This window comes from Toxorhynchites rutilus, chromosome 1 (genome assembly GCF_029784135.1).
Source record: "Toxorhynchites rutilus septentrionalis strain SRP chromosome 1, ASM2978413v1, whole genome shotgun sequence".
Taxonomy (NCBI): domain Eukaryota; kingdom Metazoa; phylum Arthropoda; class Insecta; order Diptera; family Culicidae; genus Toxorhynchites; species Toxorhynchites rutilus.
The window spans coordinates 19,499,587-19,520,367 of NC_073744.1; the positions used below are offsets into that span (position 1 = coordinate 19,499,587).

General features: G+C 38.3%; 1 protein-coding gene across 1 annotated transcript in view; it reads left to right on the forward strand.

Moving 5' to 3' along the window:
• The window catches only part of LOC129768189 (uncharacterized), a 147,071-nt gene that overhangs the window by 63,103 nt on the left and 63,187 nt on the right, over positions 1-20,781 (forward strand). The window contains exon 3 of the mRNA XM_055769662.1: positions 10,436-10,483. Within this exon, the coding sequence (XP_055625637.1) occupies positions 10,436-10,483 (48 nt within the window). The remainder of the gene's footprint in view (positions 1-10,435; positions 10,484-20,781) is intronic.

The window sequence follows — 20,781 nt, forward strand, 5'->3', positions numbered from 1 at the left end:
TAGTTACTTGATAGTTACTTATCAATCGTATTAATTCAACATGCACAAAATGTTGTGGCTGCGGTATGATATTAAATGTAACGCAAAGTGTCCGGATTCAAATACATTACTGTATACTTACTTCGATGTTATTCGTTTCTCTCTCAGGCTAAGCTACGAATATAATAAAGAGGGTGGGGTTTACATTTTATACTTTTATGGTTTATAATATGATGCTTCCTTTGCTTTCGTTCATTTCTTACTCTACTCTCGCACCGTGAGGACTCGTTTGTGTGGGACCAAGCACACAGCTCGTTAGTCTTTCGGTGGTAAGGCACCACGAAAGCAGCTCGGATAAGTGCACCAGCCGCGAGGAGTGTGACCACATCGCTACCGACCGGGAACTTTGCGTTAAATTCGTCGCTATCAGAAGTCGACCGAATTGCTGACCCGCAATCTACCTTTGCAACATTTGGTTCGTGGAATTGCTCAGGACTTCAAAACCGACTTGCGCTTCCAAAGTTCCACGGTTATGACACTGCAGGAGGCCTATTCGAAGATACCAATTTGTGTGCTATCCATGCAAAAAGCGTTACATCATGCCCAAGGACATCCAGCTGGCCCATCGTATCCGTGGAGAGCGTGCTATATTAGCTTAGCAAATAATCAACGGCTCTTTTCAGGGCTCCAAATTTGTTTGATAAGAGTTCAGAAAAGTTTTTTGCAGGCCGAACTGAAATGAGCATTTAGCGAAAATCGTGGTGTCAATGATAATTCGATACCGATAGGAGCCATGAATATGGATTTGATAATGAAGAATATGAAATACATGACATTATGTAGTGAATATTTCCCCATATCGAAGAAATCACTTTGATGAAACTGCATTATAAAATTATTTGTGTACGAATGCCGCAATCGATAGTCGACTCTAATTTGCGCTGGGTAATTTCCTCGGAGGACTCGATTCCTCCTTTGAGCAATAATAATCTCTTTCTGGCAAAACGAAGTGGTATGAATCACATTATTCGAAAGATAAAATGAAGCTGTTTTCTGTCAATTTTCTTCAACCTCCAAACATCTCTTTCTCCAGTTTGTCGTTTTTGCGATCGCTAATCCTTTCTCACAACACACATTTCTCATTTGAGAAATTGTTGGCGATGTGAAATTTTTTCCGTTTTTCATGTTATGCATCCAATATTGGATACGAAAATTATCTACTGATGGGGAAAAATAATAGAAGCTTTCCTGTCAATTGCGATTGATTGAAAAATCACAAAACCAAATGTATTTGGTTGCAGTGTTGTATGGATAGAAAACATTAAAACAAACTCTTTCGCATGAATGTATTTTTCAATTCCCAGGGGAACTGGTAGATTATTTTTCAACGAGAGTTCCGCGCGTGTATGTGTGTGTGTGGCGGCTGCTCCGATGTTTCAAGCGGAACCGTGGCATCACTCTCCTCCTGATGGATTCCCTTCTGGCCTAAGGTGTACAAACAGGCTCTTGGTAACACCGTTCATCAGCGCTTTCATGATAAACGAAGTTAGCTTCATCACAACAGCGACAACATGCTCCAGTCGCTGTTCAATTATAACTGAGTAGGTTTACGAGCGGCGCTCGCTTATATACCGATTGGTGATTTCAATAGCCTGTTTTGAAAGCAATTTCAAGGCTATTGAAACAAGACATTTTATCTTTCGGATGAAGTGTTTATCATACCATTTCGTTCAGTTGTTTAGGAGCTATTAACGCTCAAAATCTCGGTCTCCGGCGTAACGCCTTCGTTTTCGAAACTTTGATTTTACACCCCGGTATAGAAATGAAAGACGAAGTCCTACGTCAAAACACATACTATACAAATACAAAATGACAATCACGGCACGTGTATAGATTCAATGCGCAAGTGTAGCTGGAGTCATGGTAGGCAACTGCACAATGAGGCGAGAAATTGTGTTCAGAAGAAACAACAATAATCTGGGATTCATCGTTGACACACACCGTTCATACTACTCTCTTCATATTATTCTTCAATGGCATTAACGTTCCCAACGTTCATTGCGCCAACTTTGTAATTTTTATTAATATTTAGTTGAAATTTTCACGCTAAGCAGTACGCCTTGAATGTATTCTGAGTGACAAGCTCTAGAATATGTATGACTATAGTATAAGTCAGGAAAGACAAGTAATACACAGGTACTCTATTCATTATGAACATCTTTTCTAATTTTGAATTAGTATTTATAAAGATGCGCTTAGGGGAGACGAAACAAACAAGATCTCGAACGTTTTTTATGTGCATCATATGATGATTCAACGTCCAGGAAAATTTGATTCTACAATGTCGAGAGCAGCACCAACAATCCATGTTAGACAAGTATGCGACGATAGAGAATGAATGACAGCGATTCCTACGACACAATCATCATAGGCGGCGTGAGGAAAGATGCAATCAATTGCGATACGCTATCATGAGCAAAGCCAACACAGCTTTTACTATTGCCAGACCAAAACACAATGCATTGTCATGACATTACAGCGCGTGTGTTCAAACAAAAAATGAAGCCCGGTCAGATTCGGTCCCACGTATTGTTTGATGTATTCGGTTGAATGGAAGAAGCGAGGATTACCTCATACACACATTTTTAGTTTGGGTGGTCAACAAAACACGCCCTGAGAAAATCTATCTAGTTTTCCTCGGAAATTCCGGTTCCGTCTACTGTTCAACACATACTCGTGTTCTGAAATCTGATCGTGTTAGAATTACCCGAACGGATCGCAATTTTGCGTTCTGAAATACGTTCGACTAAAGTCCAATCGAGTCATGTAAACGTGGCAAAAATTGTAATGGAATAAAAATTGGTGGAATAAACACGCTTTTAAAATAAAAATTATAAATTAAAATAAGCTCTCTATAATATTCTCTCTATTTGATAATATTTGTTATATGTAAAAAAAGTATGTGTTACAAGTGGGAAAAAATCGTAAACGAAAACTGTCTCTCATAATGAATTTAAATAATATAATGAACAAATTCTATTAGGAACTGTAATCAACAATGAACATTTGGACAATTACGATTCGACAGTCATTCAGATAACAACCAGGCGACGGCGGCATAGAGGGCATCCACATGGTCTTTCTCAAGGCTAAGAGTGTTAGATAAGTTTACTAAATCTGTTTTTTTTCAAGGCTCAAGGCGGGTGAACTAAAAATGTTCAGTTTTAAATATGCAATAGAAATCTAGGTTCTGGAAGGGGTGATATAAATTCGGAAAATCGGGATCGCCAATCTTAGAACCCTGTAACAGGAATCTTAAACGAGAATTCGAATCTGAAATCCCGGATGTGATTGTGGAAACAGGGAAAAATCGAGAAATGAAACATTATTGCGATACTTGCACGTGGAAAGCAGCGAGAGAGATTTTCAGAACTCTACCCTCTTGAGAGTAATATCCGAACATTCAAAAATTTTCCAAACTGTTCGGAAATATATAATGACGAATCGTTTGGGATTAAAGCGTAAAAACTTGCGAAATGCGAAACATTCTGCAAAATTACGTAGAAACTCCAATTTGTTCTCCTCTCAGGGGTATAAAAATACAGACAGTCACAAACTAACCTTTCTGTATGCATGGAAATGAGCGAAGAACACCGCCCAGTAGCTGCAAACCATCGAACCATAAATCCTGTTATACTTCCAGGGGGACACATAATTCACACCACACGATGAATGGCTAAGCGGCATCCAGCTTTTTCCACCTTTGCATTATAACTTTTCGCATTAGGATTCAAACTTCTCGATTTTTTTGCTTGAACGGATGAAAAAAAAATCGCAGAAACCCCAATCCAAGTTTCATTGGTATTGATGTTCGATATCTCCTCAACAAGAAACGCTGCGTGCGGGTGGCCACCTTTCTCCGAAAAAAACGGAAATATACACGTAAAGAGCAACCGCTTAAATAAAATATTTTCCCCGAAAATGGGGCGCCTCAGTCGGTACCCAGAAACACTTCCAAATTGTTTCGCGGTAACCATTATTACATCGTTTGTCTTTTCCGGGAAGGAGGAACCCATCCCCGACGTTTCTCTGGGCGCGCCCCCCGCCCACTCTTTAGAACTCATAATGGAACTTTTTAATTGCATTTACATTTAAAATTTTATCATCTCATATATCACCGCAAGAGCAGCAACAGAAGCCAACGAAACCAGTCGTAGTCGTTATCGTTGTCTTCGGCGTCGCCACTTCAAATCCTTAGGGTCAAAGATGGCGGTGAGCGGTAGGGGAAGGGGGGGTTGCGAAGGGTCGAGACACATGAATTTCACACGCTCAATGGAGATTACACGCGTATAAATTCGTAATAATAGCACTCCGACACTCGGCCCAGCCCAAGTACACAAAGGCTCGAGCCGAAATGGGAATTTGTCGTGGGGGAAATCTATGGAAGCAACTTAGCCCCATAGCCCACCGAGAAAGGACTTAAGTGGGAACATACAGCATTCCGAGCACATAGGCGCACTACATTCCAATTTGGGTTCAACTCGTCGTCGTCGTCGTCGTCATGGTCGAATCGGACCGGGGTTCAACAGCAGATTCGTAGTGTTGGGTAGCTGGCGGCGATGTTTTCTTCAACAACACAAGCAGAACACAAAGGGGGCGATTATTTGTGGCCTCTTGGAGGAGAAAAGTTCGGTGCGCTCTCGTTGCGAGTACTGACCATTTATCAATTTTATCCCCACTCACATTTAGTGTGTTGGGTAATCCTAGAGTGAAAAAATGGGTGACGACGAGGAAGGAATGGTTACAACATTGGTTGTAATGGCTCATTGAGATTAGTATGTACATGTGTGTATATGGAGAGCATGCTAGGTTGCAATCCATTTAAAAAAAAAAGTGAAAAGTCCCGGAGATTTTTTTACGCTGTAGGCATCGAGTATCTAATTTGTGCCAAAAGCCGAAAAGCAAGATAATACTGGATAAGACTTTTGTCCCCATTCATTAAAATGCTTCATTGATTATACAGAGTAAAAAATCACAGCTAATGTCAAAATCGCATATTTTTATAAATAACATAATGAGCACAAGTCTTGTACACTCTGTCTAACTTCTATAAGACCACGTTATGATCTTGCTGATTTGTGTCATTGTAAACAAACACTGCTACAATTTATATTCTAGTTTGTAGGTTTTGGTGACTACCATACACTGCATGATTTTCATATGTGTGTGTGTGTGCAAGCGCTGAGCGTAAACCAAAGGTTTTGTATTTTGGAAAGTTTCTATAAGACCAGTTAAATTTCCCGTTGTTTTAGTTGTTTTAATCAATAAATCTGGAAAATGCCAAAGGTAAAAGTGCTCACGAAGAGAAAACAAAGACAAATCGATGCATTTCACCAAGAAAATGTTGATACCAGAGAAAATTTCTCGTCGGATTGGACGATCTCATCAAGTAGTGCTCAATTATTTCACGAATCCTCAAGGATACGGTAAGAAGGAGAGAGCTCCACGTAAATCGAAGCTCTCTGACCGAAATAAGCGGGAAATACAGCTTCGAATACCTCAAAATCGCTTATGCAAATAAAGCAATATTACAATTTCAATGTTACTCGGGTAACAATTCGCCAAGTTTTGGTAAAAAAATCCTCACCTAGATAGGGTTTAAAAGGTTAAAGATCCTCATCTTACATCATCTCACATCGGAAGACGTCTGAGTTTTGCCAAAGCTCACATGAACCGACAGTGGGACATGGTATCTTGTGACAAAAAATGTTTCCAAGAAATACATTTTGCTATATACCATAACGAAAAGTTCTTCAATGTATAGGTTATCTTCACTGACGAAAAAAGTTCAATTAGGATGGTCCTGATGGTTTCAATGGGTACTGGCGTGATTTACGGAAGAAGGAACAGTATTTTTCAACCATGAATTTCGGTAGAGGCTCGTGCATGGTTTGGGCGGGATTCTGTGCAACCAGAAAGCTCAAGATAGCTTTCGCATCATTCAAGGATTACATAAATGTTCTGGAATCCTGTCTGATACCGTTTTTGCGTAGATATCGTCACAAAAAATTCACGTATCATTTCATATTCATATCAGCAAGGAAACTAAGCAATGGATTATGGATCAAAAACTGTTTTTTTTTTGACTGGCTGGCTCGCTCTCCAGACTTGAATCCTGTTGAAAATCTTAGAGGGATCCTTGTACGCAGAATCTACACTGAGGGGAAACGGTACACCACGATTGAGCAGCTCAAAGCCGCATTTTCGGAAACATGGAAAAACTATCGAGAAAATCGTTCAGCAGCAATTGGTAAATAGTGTTCCAACACGAATTTTCCATGTTTTTAACCGAGATGGCAAGGTTGCCAATTATTGTAAATCAGCCGATCGTTTTGAGTTTTCCATTGATAATACTTATGAATTTTGAAATGGTCTTATAGAAACTGGACAGCTGAAATTACCATATTTAAGCACAATAAATACCAAAATTGCTTTGAAACTACGTCAATCTGCCACTACGGTGCCAACTAATCCAAATTTCCGGAACGATTACTGCTTCTAAACCACGAAATTTGGGATATTTTTAGAATTTTATGATATATTGTGATGTAATTTCATTCTCTCATACGGTAGAAATAGGTGCGATTGAAATTAGTGCAGTTGAAATACTCACAATATTATGGACAATCGAGTTGATTTTTAAAAAAAATACAGTTCTAGTAGTTTGCAGCGTAAGTAAATTGTGAAAATTTGTATTATATTAAGGGGGAAAAATAACAATATTCTAAATATATATTTTTATCTAGTTAAAAAACTTAGCCCAAAAATGCCGAGATGCCCGAATATCTAGAGTTCTAGAGGACGTAACAGATTCAAGAGAAGACTTTCCGATGTCGATCAAGGTGTTTATGAAATTAAACTCTGCAATTTGAACAGTATCTGAAATATAGATGATCAACCAGGAAAAAAAGTTTGGTCACTCAAATAGCAATAGTAAAGAGAATCAATTTATGTAAACCAAGAAGAATGTTGATACAGTCGTCATATTTGAATGAGAATGACCATCAACAAGCTAAATTTTCCGCTGATGGAACCATCTGCACAAAAAGCTAGATGCATTCCAGGAAGGATATAAATAAACAGCATTTTCAAAGCAATAATTGGCGGGGTGGAGTGTGTGTATATGTGAGAAAACGTAGGTATATGTGTGAGTCCTTACACTCCTTACAATAGTATTACCCACAAACGCATGAAAACGAAAGTTACGAATCGTTCATTCCCAGGGTACGCATAGCATTTTGTTTTTTTGGTACAGTGTGCGTTGAAGTGTTGCTCTAATTTCATTTCAGGGGATACACTATGCTAAAAAATTATCTGTTAATATTCAAATTTACTGCAATATTTGCAAAATTACAGAAGATTTTCTGAAACACAATAAAATACGTGAACATTTTTTTTAAATCGATGCAATAAATTCAAATTATTTTTTTCGTCAAAGCAACAAATTACCTTTATACAAAATTTATTGAAGTTTTCGAAACTACCTCTCCGTTTGCGGTGCGATAATTATTTATTGAATTATTTATCATCAAAGATGAAGGGGTAATTTTTCATTCAAACAAAAATATCTTTTCTAGCAATCAAATGAAAGCTGTTTAATAAGGCTAACAGTATTTTAGTTTCGTCAATATTTCTGGAGTAAAAATGAGAAAACTTCACCGCTGAGATGATAAAACATTCGCGTAACGAAAAATATCCCAAAAATTTACTCGATAACAATGAGATGAAAATTCACATCAAGCTGCTCTTTGCAGAACATTTTTTTGCTTTTTTACAATTTCAACAGAAATCCAGCTAGGTGTACACAGTAAGTGTCAAAGGTATTGATACACTGTATTGCAAGTTTGTACATCATTAAAATTTAAAATAAAAACGTAATTTATCAATTATACAGGCGTGTCCGTCTTTCCCGACTTTCCCCTAGCGTACACAAAAGTTCGATTAAAACTCAGATGCCAAATTCCGATTCGATTAAAAAAACAACCATACATTTTTATAATAATGGTTCAATGACGCTTGATCTTTGAAGCTTCAAATGAACAAATGAACTAGCTCTCTTTGTTGAACAACTATGAGCAGCTTACTTTTATGGAGAACTAGCTGACCCGGCAAACGTTGTTCTGCCATATAATTTATTTCTAGAGAATATTTTGGTTGATAAAAATAACGAATATATTCCAAGAGAGTTTGTATGTTATCGTTCTGAACTGTAAAATTGATCTAAATGATGATTTTCACTGTGTACCTCTAATTTTCGAATTTTCCCTTTTCATTTGAAATATACTTGTTTTATGTATAAAGATTTTTTTTATCTGTATTTTAGTGACTTTCAACTCATTTGGCTGGTTCGTCACTTTTACTTCCATTTTTGGAAGAATGTCCCGTGAATTGAACCCGTGACCTTTAGCGTGAGAGGCATGGATGTTACCACTACGCCATATCGCCTTCTTCATGTATAAAGATGTGCATAGTCAATTTTTTCGATTTTGTTCTAATCATCTCAATCATCTAAAAATGTTAATCATCTTCAAAGTATTCTATTGTTCTAATTTGAGTGAAAATGAACTCAACGATATATAAACGATGATATTTTGCACGTAAGTGGGAAAATCCCTCTTTTATATATAAAGATTACACTTTTCCTACAAAAAAAAAATCCTTTTTCACAAAACTTAACATATATTTATTCCTCGAATATTTTTAGCACTATAGCCCACATTTATCAGATTTGGAAAATCATGCATACAACAGGAGTAACGGAACGAAATTGTTATAAACATCGCTATATGGTTCTATAACATGTGCAGACAGAGTGAACCATGTGTCAATTAGTTGTATATTGAATTTAAACAATTTTAAAGGGGTAGTACACTATGAACATCATAAAAAGTGTGTAAATAAATTACTATGATTAATCTGATATCACAGTTTTATTAGGTATATATTACTTAACAAACAAAAAATATATTGGTGTCTATTGGACTGTCCCCTGAATAGCCGCAACCGGTTTGTTGAACCCTTGCAGCTGAAACCTTGTAAACTGGTGGGAGTTCTACAAGTTTTTCTAGTGGACCGATTTCAATCAATGTTTTTTTTACGTGATCTTGGATATATTTCCTGTCATCTTACGTAGGATGTTTTCAAAATATTGATTTTTGACCAATTGGCGACATTTTTTTGTAAATAAATAATTGCATTTTTGCCTCGAACATCAATTTGTTTTTAAATACCAAGAATCCTACGTAAGATGACAGCAAATTTAATCGTTAAAATCGGATGGACCGTTCCAGAGGTAGAACTCCCACCAGTTTTCAAAACTTAATTTCGAGAAAAACGTGTTTTAAATTTTGGATCCGCGCTCGTTACGCAATGACTTAGGTTTAATAATTGGCTTGTAACTTCGGAACGGAACATAGGACAAACCTGGGACAAAAACTACAGCAAAGTAGACATCCCACAGAACATCCATACTATACTACTCCCTTAAAGCACCAAATTCGAACCAACAGAACTTTTTCTTGAAGCTAATAGGTACTTTATTGAAATATATTTGAACCCGTTTGCGTAGAAGGTAAACATTTTGATTAACTTGGTTCACTCTGTCTGAACGGATCAGTAAAAAATGCTGGTCTTCGGTGTGAATGAACGCCAAATGTACTATTTCAGAGTGCGGTTTAGACGGTAGCGATGGCCATGAATTCGAATTTGACGATTCTACTGATTGTAAATTGGAAGTATATGCTTTAACATGTAAGCTGTGCAATCTTATTCTTGCCTGTAGAAGATGACAGATACTATTATGCTGAACACAACCAGATGCTAATGCAGTTCCAATCTCACACCTCTTCTCGCTCTAATTTTCATAACAGAACGGCATACTTTGACTCACAACTGTGACTTGAATGAAAAATATTTCGAAACTGTTCAGTCATAGTGAACCAAGTCCTAAAAAAGTGCTTCAGTTTTTTCAGTCAGAGTGTACCATGTACGAAAAGGAAGCCAAATAATTGCCATTTTTGGGATGATACTTTACGTTTCATACAATTATCATACGTTAAAGTATTGCCATAGAGTAGCTAACATAGCTTAAGCAAAAACACTAACGAAAGCGGTTTTTTACCATATGACTAAGCTTAGTTCACGACGTTTTGGATACGTAGAGATTAATCAGCATTCACTGCTGGAGCCATCTTTTGACAAACAGCGGGAACCTAGGGCCGTTTTTAATACATGTGCATTATGCTCTAAACAGAAAAGGTTTGCTTCCCAATCATTAAGTGGTAGGTAAAAAGAATCGGCATGATAAAATAGGACAGATCATTATAATGAATACAATAACATTGTCAATAATAAACATAACTGATGCGAGTTTTTGTTCTCTTCTGCTTCTTTTCAGCATCCATTGGCAAACAGATCAAAGGCGGCTATTTACTACGATACAAAAGTGAGTATCCATCGTTACAATCAGTCTTCCGTGTTTCACATTAAACACTGCGTACGAGATGAACAATATTCACAGTTGTCTCGCGTTTTTGTGTTTGCAGACAAACATGATTTTTTCGTACCTGTTGTATGAGAATGTTCAAACATCATGGACAGTTTCTCTTGCATTTTCACCCCAAGAAACGCCAATATGTAGAGTAAAATGAGCGAATTTGACATCACACCAACACCACTCAACACACGGTGTGTTGGTGCGTTGACATGAAAAGGGAAGGGAAGCATCTATCATGACAATGGGTGCTTCGTCTGAAATTTTGAAATAAAATATACCTCTTTATCTGTTCTTAAAAAAATGAGCGTCAATTGATATCAGAGTTCTTCACAATTGATATCATTATTTAGTGCACGCATCAATTTATATTGAAATTTATGTAACAACTGCTATTATTAACTATTTGAACAAGTACCAAAATGAACAGAACGTGGCGGAGATGTTCAGTTGCCCACATCAAAATACCAAGAATAGGTGTGAACTTTCCTGAAAACATGCATCTAAAACTAATTTTTGGGTATTTATTTATTTATTTGGCCAGCATTTGTATGACGTTGACCCGCTGTGCTCTCGGTTCCCCAGAATTCAATTGGCAACAGGCTAAGAAAATTCTCAAAGAAAGCTTCTTTCTATTCAGAGAATGCCAATGGATAATTTAATGAGACATTATGCAAGGATAGGAATTGATAAACTCCTAACCACAGCACTCACTACAGTGAATCCTGAATTTACCGAAAGATTTAAAGTCTCCGTTATCAAACAGATGAAGGAAGATAAATGTTGTTTCTGGATAATTACATTCGTTCGAATCAGTTGAATGCGTGATTAATCCAGAATAAATAGTAAGTAACTGAACGGAGTTTCTTGATTAATTGGATTCGCTAGAATTGGATTCCTAGAATTCCACTGGGTTCAACCGATTTATCTTTCGAAATTATACGCACTTAATTTCTGTAAAAAAATATATTGCATCCAGTCGAATTCGTGAAGTGTTTCATTTAATCAATAATTGAATCCGTATCGGCGTCATCCAATGTCTTTCATGCAAGTACTACACGAAATATATCTGGATTAGGATGTTCAAAACTATTAAGATATTTTTTTAACAGTTTTTTCTAGTTTATTCTTAAAAAATTCTGCACTCTTTGGTTATGGCTTTTGGTCGACATTTTGCTTACTACCAAAATCATCATTCCCCATATTTCTATAAGATCACAAAGACACAAATGAACCATTTTTCTCCGACCCTCTGTGCCAAGTGGAATACAAGAACGAATAATGCGAAAAAAGTGTGCAAATGTGTCATCTACATTATCTCTCTTGAGAGCCTGTGCAGTTGGTACCTCCACACAGCCACAGTTCGCGCACTGTCGACAACAATAAAGTGACACCATGAATGACTTTATCTCCATGTTTGACCAAAACCAGGAGTTGGAAAATTAGTAGTTACATATTCCACATACATCAAAGCGGAAAGGGAGAGTTTGCTGGAATGGTAAACTTCAACATCAATATTTGAATATGAACCTCAGAACGGTGCAGGAGCGAGAGAAAAGTTTTCACCGCAAGTGTATATTACAGGGTTGCGTATCGTTGACTTGACGTAGGGGCGGATATGTGAAACGAAGTGTGCTACGAGGGATACGTGTCCCAGATTCAGCATTGCATTGTCTCTCGACAATTTGCAACCTCGAGTATGAGCAATGTTCATGATGAAAATTGCATTTGCAGCATTCGTGCCTCAAAACTCTACTTGTTTATTTCCCCTAAAACATTTTAAGCTTGATTCCAGGTCCTACTTAGAAGGCTCTTCGCGACGAGAGTCACTATTGATCCATTTATAGCCTCAAACGCCACAAGTTGACCCAACTTTCAACACTCCCATCAATTTGGGCTTCGTTGTTTGGTGGTCACATTCCATCCCATAAATGCTTTAACACCTGCTAGCCCCTGTTCGGAACACAGAATACAAGCTTTTTCGCCTATCGCTTCGGGGATTTATAAACCTATTTTCCCTCGGACGCGCGCTTCCCCCATTTCCCAACATCATCCGAAGGGCATCCATATCCTTTCGACAACAGACGAGAGTTTCCCACCCTTTTCTTGGGGGAAGGCTTCGGCTGCTGCACCGACAGCATCCGCCTGAAAACTCTGGAAGCTAGGAAGCCAAGAAAATGAAAAAAGTTGTAATTGCAGTACAGAGGTAAATAATGGAAGAAAGTGTCGTTTGAGAAATGGAGGCAAACGTTCGACGACTCGACGTTTCGGTTCTCTGCTAGTGCAGTGGCGGCGGAAGCATGAAGGTGTCGGTGCCAGAGAAGGTTGTTTTCCTATGAGAGAATACCCAAATACTTGTTTGCTGCCGGAGGACTTCATTTTCTACTGCTGTAACGAAACAAACTATCCTACGTAACGCTTTCCTCACACAATATATGGGTGCTTTTACCGGGTAGCACAACTCAGTCAGGCCCTCGGGGGCCTGATGACAGTCTATCGCAGAGGAGATAAATATAGAGCGAAATTTTAGGATCCTGGCTCCTGGCAGCTTGTAAACACGTCGTGACATACATCCAACGCTCTGAAATAAATGCACACTCCACGCTCGATCATAAATTTTGGCTGATTCTCGGGGAAGGGAAAATATATTCTGATTCGAATGCATAAATCATATCGCATTTCGTCACACTTTCGTTTCAGTGTGTGTGTGCGCGAGCTGTCATCGAATCTACGATAAATTCCAACGTCGCCTCGCAATCGTCTATCACTTTCTGGGAAGTGTAAACAGAACCTAATGTGAAAAACAAAAGAGCGAACATTCAACGCTTCTTCCCACGTCGGAATATTTCCCAGATCAACAACAAAAACCCTCTTGGGGGCGATCAGTGGTAAATGGAATTGTTTGTGTGTGTATTCGACGCGGATAGCAGCTACTTTTGGGTCGCTCGGGTAGGGATGGATGAGGCACGTGTGGCAAATTTTCGCTACAGAATTTCTTCCGAAGATCCATTTCAGGAATGGAGAGCAGAATGTCACTTTTTTGTTGGTTCCATGTGGGCGACAAACATTCCATTCTCTACAAAGAATTAAATTTTATTTAAGCCATAGGACATCGCTTGCATTAATCAAACTACCGAAAGGGAGTGTAACTCCATTTTATGATTGATTATCTCTTCACCGTCAATGCGTCAGATTGGGAGCCCATTGTCAATTCGAGAGAATTGGGTGCGTCTCGCACTAATTGAAAAAATCAACCTCTCATACCCAGTCGAGTACTCATACCCGGAGCACTCCAAATAGGGCACAGGATTTTTTTTCCGTTTATTCTCGTTCGCAAATCCGAACACTTGGATTTGTGCCACATCTAGAATCCATTCACACGTTCCCAATCAAGCGAGAATCCCCGATAGCGAAGCGTGTGATAGAAAAATAAAATTTCGTTGAACATTGGTTCGAAAATGGTTCTGTTCCGACAAATAGTGCGCCATGTTGTGCCAATTAGGATTGGTTATAGCTTTTTTTATACGACAAATTCCATCACCGGATGCGAAATGGATTTGGTCCACCCTCCTCCCTGTCAGAGGCAGAACTAATGGTTGTATGATTGCATTCAGTGGTCAAGGTGTTCCTAGCGGTACCGACTGGTATAAAAAAATAAAATGGCAACATCGAACAGAAAAGTGGATCGATGACGTTAATTGTAATCGTTGATGGTGTTGATTGGGGTTTCTTTGTTTTTGCGAGATAAGTGTTGGCGGTTGTTTGAAGGAGGTTGTTTTCGGCCCCGAGGGCGTAACTGTGTGCTACTCATCTAACGCCAAAGGATATTTACTGAAGAATGTTTTTTAGATAACTGCTCGAGCTGTTTATGAATATAATTCAGCGGATCTTGATAGGCTATGTTGATTTTTTTTGCTTCCAAAAACTCACTTGGGTTCAAGGTGTTTTAAACAGAGAGAACGAGACGTATAAATTGATCCACAGTTATATATTAGCTATGAGATGGTTGTGCCGAACCCGCACTTACAATGATTCATTCGTGTTTTTCCTTTCGAATATTTTCCTGGCATTCTGTCCACATCACCAAAAAAAAATTATAGGAGGACGATAATTGATTGATGATTTATTTTTTGCCCTCGCAGAACAATGCACAAGCTGATCACATGTCGCACTTTGTTTCATGTCAATGTATTGAAAAATTACCTTGAACGATATTCCGGTGACTTTTTTTCGCAATTGACGTACACTCGTCTACAGGCGATTATATAGTTGTTGCACCAGTACCATTATTCCACATCTTATGACTACATCAATCTTTCTATGGCACCGAATAGAAACAACAACAATGGCAAAACTTGCAAGTATCAAATATCATGCTACATGTTATTTAGTATTGTCTCAGTGGAATCGAACCTCTAGACATCGTTCGTACAACGAAAACCAACCAGCGCCAGACAAGCGTTCAACATAGCATGCATACAGCGTCCTACATTGGTTGCCTGAACCGACTAAGAATATCAAAACTTCTCATCATTTTGCGCTATTCTCAGAAGAAACGATTCTGTTAATATTACTGACCTCGAAAAAAATTGCATTACTTTCTCATGCACAAGATAAGAGCAGCTGTTATTCTTAGTGGAGAAAGTTTTGCTACTGGCAAGTGAAATTCAATCACATACAATATTCTAAAATGACATTTACTTTCTTGGCGACTAATTGAACGAAGTAAATTCTGTGTGTTAATCTCAGTAACCTCGAAAAGAGTTGCATTGCTCCATTATGATCAAGATTAGCGAAAATGTCATCCTTGTTGAAGGCAGTTTTGTGAATGAGACGCGAACCCAAATAACTCACAACATTCCAGCACGACTTTTATTATGGTTTAGCGTGATATTCCTTAAATAATTATCTGGCGCAAAACATTAACGCCTGCTTCGCCATAGCGTCAGTTCGATGCATTGATGCAATGGAAAATGATTGGAAAAGGTTCCAACGAAGCCCTTATGACGACGGAAAACAAGCGATGTTAACTGCTTCGAATAGAGAAAAAGTCTGAATGTTTGCCTCAACGGAGATCCATTATTCTTACCCTAGCGCAAATATTCCCCTTCCGCTATCTCCTCTCCTTGTATATACGAGAGCAGTCCGATAAGTGCTTAGCCTACAAAAAAAAGTATTGTAAAAGTTGCGATTTATTTCTCAACATAGTCTCCTTTCAACTCGATACACTTGATCCAGCGATGCTTCAACTTCTTTAATCCATCTGAAAAATAAGTTATCTCGAGATCTGCAAAGCAGGCCTCCGTGGCAGCGATGACTTCCTCATTCGACTCAAATTTCTGCCCGGCGAGTGACTTTTTCAAGTTTAGAAACAAAAAAAATCACACGAGACCAAATCTGGAGAATACGGTGGATGGGGCAGCAGTTCGTAGTGCGATTCGACCAATTTGGCCGTGGCGACGGCGGAAATTCCATTTTTATCGTTTTTCTAAAATCCGCGGACACGCCCGCTTCCACACACGGTCAAAACAAAACTAAGAGTCCGATTCGGTTGAAATTTTGACAGTATCCGTTTACGAGAATGTATTACACGATAAGTAATCTCTCCTGCGATACTGACACCATCGGGCGATGAGACTAAGTACTCGTCGGACCGCCTTCGCATTATCGCAGCTACATAATTGGCACCTCCAAACAATCGTCCATCATAGCATAAAAAATTAGGCGAAAAGTTCTAGGAAAACTTTTTACAAGTTTTATCAATGAAATGTTATTGTTTCATACATATTGCTCTATATCCTTGGTACTTCATGTCATACTAGAAATCATCAGCAGCGATTAATAAACTTGAATAAACTTGTTGATCAATATCCAGACGGAGCATCTGTTTGTTCGACATTTTTGATGAACAAAATTCACGCACTTTCGGAATTAAAACACGGTAAAAGTTATGAATTTATAGTTAGTTTATTCTTCGAGTTCAATTCTGTGAGAAAATGTAACTGGAAAAACAGGTTTGAATCAATAAAAATGCCGTGATTCGGCACACCTTTAGTATATGTCAATCCAGGTTGGGCTTGAAGCAGCTAAATATGCACACACTTATCCAGTCGAGTAAAGCTTTCGCACCCGGGGCGGAATAGTTGATTTTCGCTCCCATCACCCCGTCAGAAAAGGATTAAATCGTATTTATCCAATTTCTTCATATGAATTCGGTTCATTCTGCACCCCTGAAATCGTGCTAAATTATGCCCCCATGCAATCGGCTTGAGGCTTGAGGATATAAATTTTGAGAGATGAGCTCGCAGACTGGTGTGGATTCTTGAAGGTAAAATGACTCGCAAACGGTGCAAAATTGAGTTTATGTACAATGTGCGCTTTGCTGCTTTCGCTGGTTATTTTGTGAGAGAGTCCTGGAAGTCATTTGTTTGCTTCTAGGCATGTCACTGCCAGTAAAGCGTCGAATAGAATTAAGCATGTCGCGTTTCCTCGCGCTTCTGCTTTCCGACCCAGATCCAGGAAACGGAAACCAGCGAATAATAAAGTTGTGAGAATGAAGGCTAGTGTCTGCACTTTTGGTTGTGACATAAATTGTCATTCGCAGTACCCTTCGTTATGTGGAGTAGAGGAGAAAAAAGCAGTAGAGACAGGCCAGAAGCGACCATATTCATGCAAGGTTATGTAATGATTCCGTAATCCGGTGCCGACAGTTTCAACAGTGAACGAGAAAATGCCAAATTACTACCCTTCCTTCCGTTTAGCCTCTTAATCCTTGTCATCACATATGAGAGAAAAAAGTAAACAAAATTACTCCAACAAAGTCCAGAGTTGGAGTTTCGTCGTCGAGAATCCACTCGCAGTCGTGGGGTCTTCTGATGCTTAAACCTTTCCATAAACAAATTAATCTTTGCTCAGCTCCACCATCACTCCCACCACGGCGAGCAGAAACTCGCATGCCGGAAAGGGCCGTCGTTTTTCGCGATCATCCAAACCTAAGTTTGTCTGTCTCAGCAGAGCATTATTTATCCATCAAACAGAGATGGCGCGTCGAGTGTTTGGGTTTTGTTTCCCCACAACGAGTGAAATATACTTGCAGGATACTTGAACGCGCCCCGCCAATCGTACGTCGTGTCAACTTGACTGTGAAGCGGTTCGCAGAATTTGCTGTGCTTCACAAAGTAGGCACTGCGTTGTTTCTCTGTTTGTTTGAGAGCTGTCACTCGAAAAAAAATAATTCTGGAATGAAATCAACTCCTTTGGGTTTTTTTTATTTTTAAATTTCATGTATAGTCGCGTCGTCCGAATTGTTCAATAAAGGTTGGGCAACCTAGGCTCCGATGATATTGTATTTGTTTGATTCGATTTGATTTTTATTACAGTGTTATTATAGCGCTCCTAGCGAACGGTTTATGATGTTTTAGCTTGTGTGTGTTGGCATCATGCCATTCCGTAGATCGAGCGTGTTTTGGAAACAATCATCATGCAAAAGTGAAGGAGAATTTTGCACAGTATATACACAGTAATCATTCGATTACTGAACTTAGTTTAATTGGACTGCTCTTTAACTAGGCTTTGGTTCAGTTAAAAAGCAGAATTTTGTAAACAATTGACGCCATATTCAATTTGAAAATATGCTGTGGGGGGCTTTCGAATGTAATTTGAGATGTTGTAAAAATTGAAATTATTTTTGCGTGACAAAAATATTGATTAAATTACAGAAAAATATTTTCCCCAAATTGTATATCACATATGTTGTCGCGCTCAATGGAAAACTTCTAGTGGACACCGTTAGTTTATCTTATTTAAAGATCAACGCCAATTAAAAAAAATCATTGAAGTTCCCCTCAATTTGACTTTTCACATGCCGGTCCAGTTGAAAAGCGAATGTCGATAACTGGACTTCCTTTCTGGTACAGTTACCGAAAGATAAGTGTATATAAAAATCTCGTGTCACGATGTTCGTGTCACGATGTTCGTTAAAATCGACCTCCTCCCAAAGAGACCGGTCGATTTTAATGTAATCATACACAAAAAAAAATTGTACGCATGAGAATAGGTCTTAAACTATAACAGTTCGGCTGAAAAGGTTGGCATAAAGTTGACGTCTAGATGACACCTCTTGAAAGATCTACTTGACTATCACAAAGCACCATCTTTCAATGGATACGTGTCAAAATTTGACAGCAATCGGTCGATCGGTTCGTGAGTTACAGCATTGAGAGCGAAGCAACTTTTGTTATTGTGAAAAAATAGAAAAATTACAAATCAATGAAAACGATGGCAAAGTTGCATGAATTGGGCTTCGAATTGCTTCCGCATCCACCGTATTCTCCAGATCTGGGCCCCAGAGACTATTTTCTGAATGGCTGACAACAAATTTAAAACCGATGATGAAGTGATTACAGAAACTGAGGCCTATTTTGGAAAACCCGAAAGAGTACTATAAAAGTAGTATCGAAAAGTTGCAAGATCGCTATAATCGTTGTATCGCCCTCGGAGGCAATTATGTTGAATAAAAAAATCGAATTTTGCAAAAAAAAAACATTTAACTGTGTTACCTTATAAACTTTTCAGCCGAACTGTCATACGATACTTATTAGATATGCTCAGATGCTTAGTTGAGATTTCTAGACCAAATAATACGCCTTGAATGTATTCTACAATATGTGTGATCACGGCGCAAGTCAGAAGAAATTTCTTCAACGAAAAATCCCACGGACGCTCTGAAGAAACAACAAGGATATCGCATGAACAGTAAACAACGAGATCCCGCCACAGATACTTTATTCATTTTGAACATCATTATTCATTCTGGATCAATATTTATGAACATGTGGTTAGCGAGGATGAAACAAACAAGAGAGTGCGCTCGACGCATTGTTGTGTGTATCGTATAATGATACGACGCGGTCAGAACAACGTCATTCTACGATGTCGTGACAACATTTCATGGTCGACATATACGCATACTTATACATATACGATACAATCAACAGAAGCGGCGTGAGGAGCGATACATTCATTTGCGAGACACTATCATACGAAACACCAATACAGCTTTTGCTATTGATAGGCCAAAACGCATACATTGTCATGACATTACAGCACGTGTGTTCAAACTAAAAATTCGTATTCGTATTTGATCCAACACGTTGATGGAATAACAAAAGCAAGGATTACCTCATACGCACATTTTTAGTTTGGTTAGTCGACAAAATACGCCCTGTAAAAAAATTAATTTCTGTGAAGCGTAAATGATAATGAATTTTCGAATGAATCGAACACGCTTTTAAAACAAAAATTGTTAATGAAAATTGGCTCTAGCGAATCCTAACTCAACTAGAAAAAATGTTAAGTTGGGACTATGTCTATAAGGTACTCAAACAATATTGAGTAACATAGTAACAGTAACATTGTGATATATGGATGACTGTTCGATATTGTTACCGCAAATATGTTTTTTTTTATTTCAATAATGATGGTCCTACCTCATTTCCGTACAAAGGTTTGAGCCGGACGAGTTGTCTTTAGGATAATTAGTTATAAGAATTTACATTTGTACCATCAATCAATAAAATGTATTTATTGTATCAGCAGCTGCAATTTATAAAATCAGAGTTGCTTTGAACTCTTGTGTGCGTTTTATGTACAAACTTAACAGTTTTTCTCGTGTCACTCATCTGCAGAAGAACTTGTTGAGATACTGGTTTTACAATTTTCCAAAACCTAGGGCAGCCATATAAATTCATCAGCTCATTACTACTCACAAACCTGAATATTTATATAACAAGTTGTGTCCACTTCAAAGTGCCCGATTACGTAAATTCATTATACCTCGATACGAAACAGCACAGTATGGTAGATAATTTTTCGTAAGAGGAGTTGTTCACTGGAATGAACTACCCCAGGATGTATCCAATAAATTTAATAAGGCAGCATTCATTAAAAGGTGTCGGTTCTAGTTTGTAATTTTTTTTGTATTAGTTTGTTATTTTTAAACTAGTTTAGATACCGAAGTATAAATGAAAAAAAAAATTAATAAAACGGACTGGTTGTGCCACAGACATAGAACCTAAGTTTCATGAACTTTTTAGGGTAGCACGCGAGCTTTCTAATTCCATGACATGACAAGAAGATTTCCAATCGAAAAAATTGATGGCTCTGGGTCTAAGGGCACGAACGGGATCATGACATAGAACTATGATTGTGTGTAGTAATTGCATTTGAATTGAGTTTTTTCATTGTTCAAA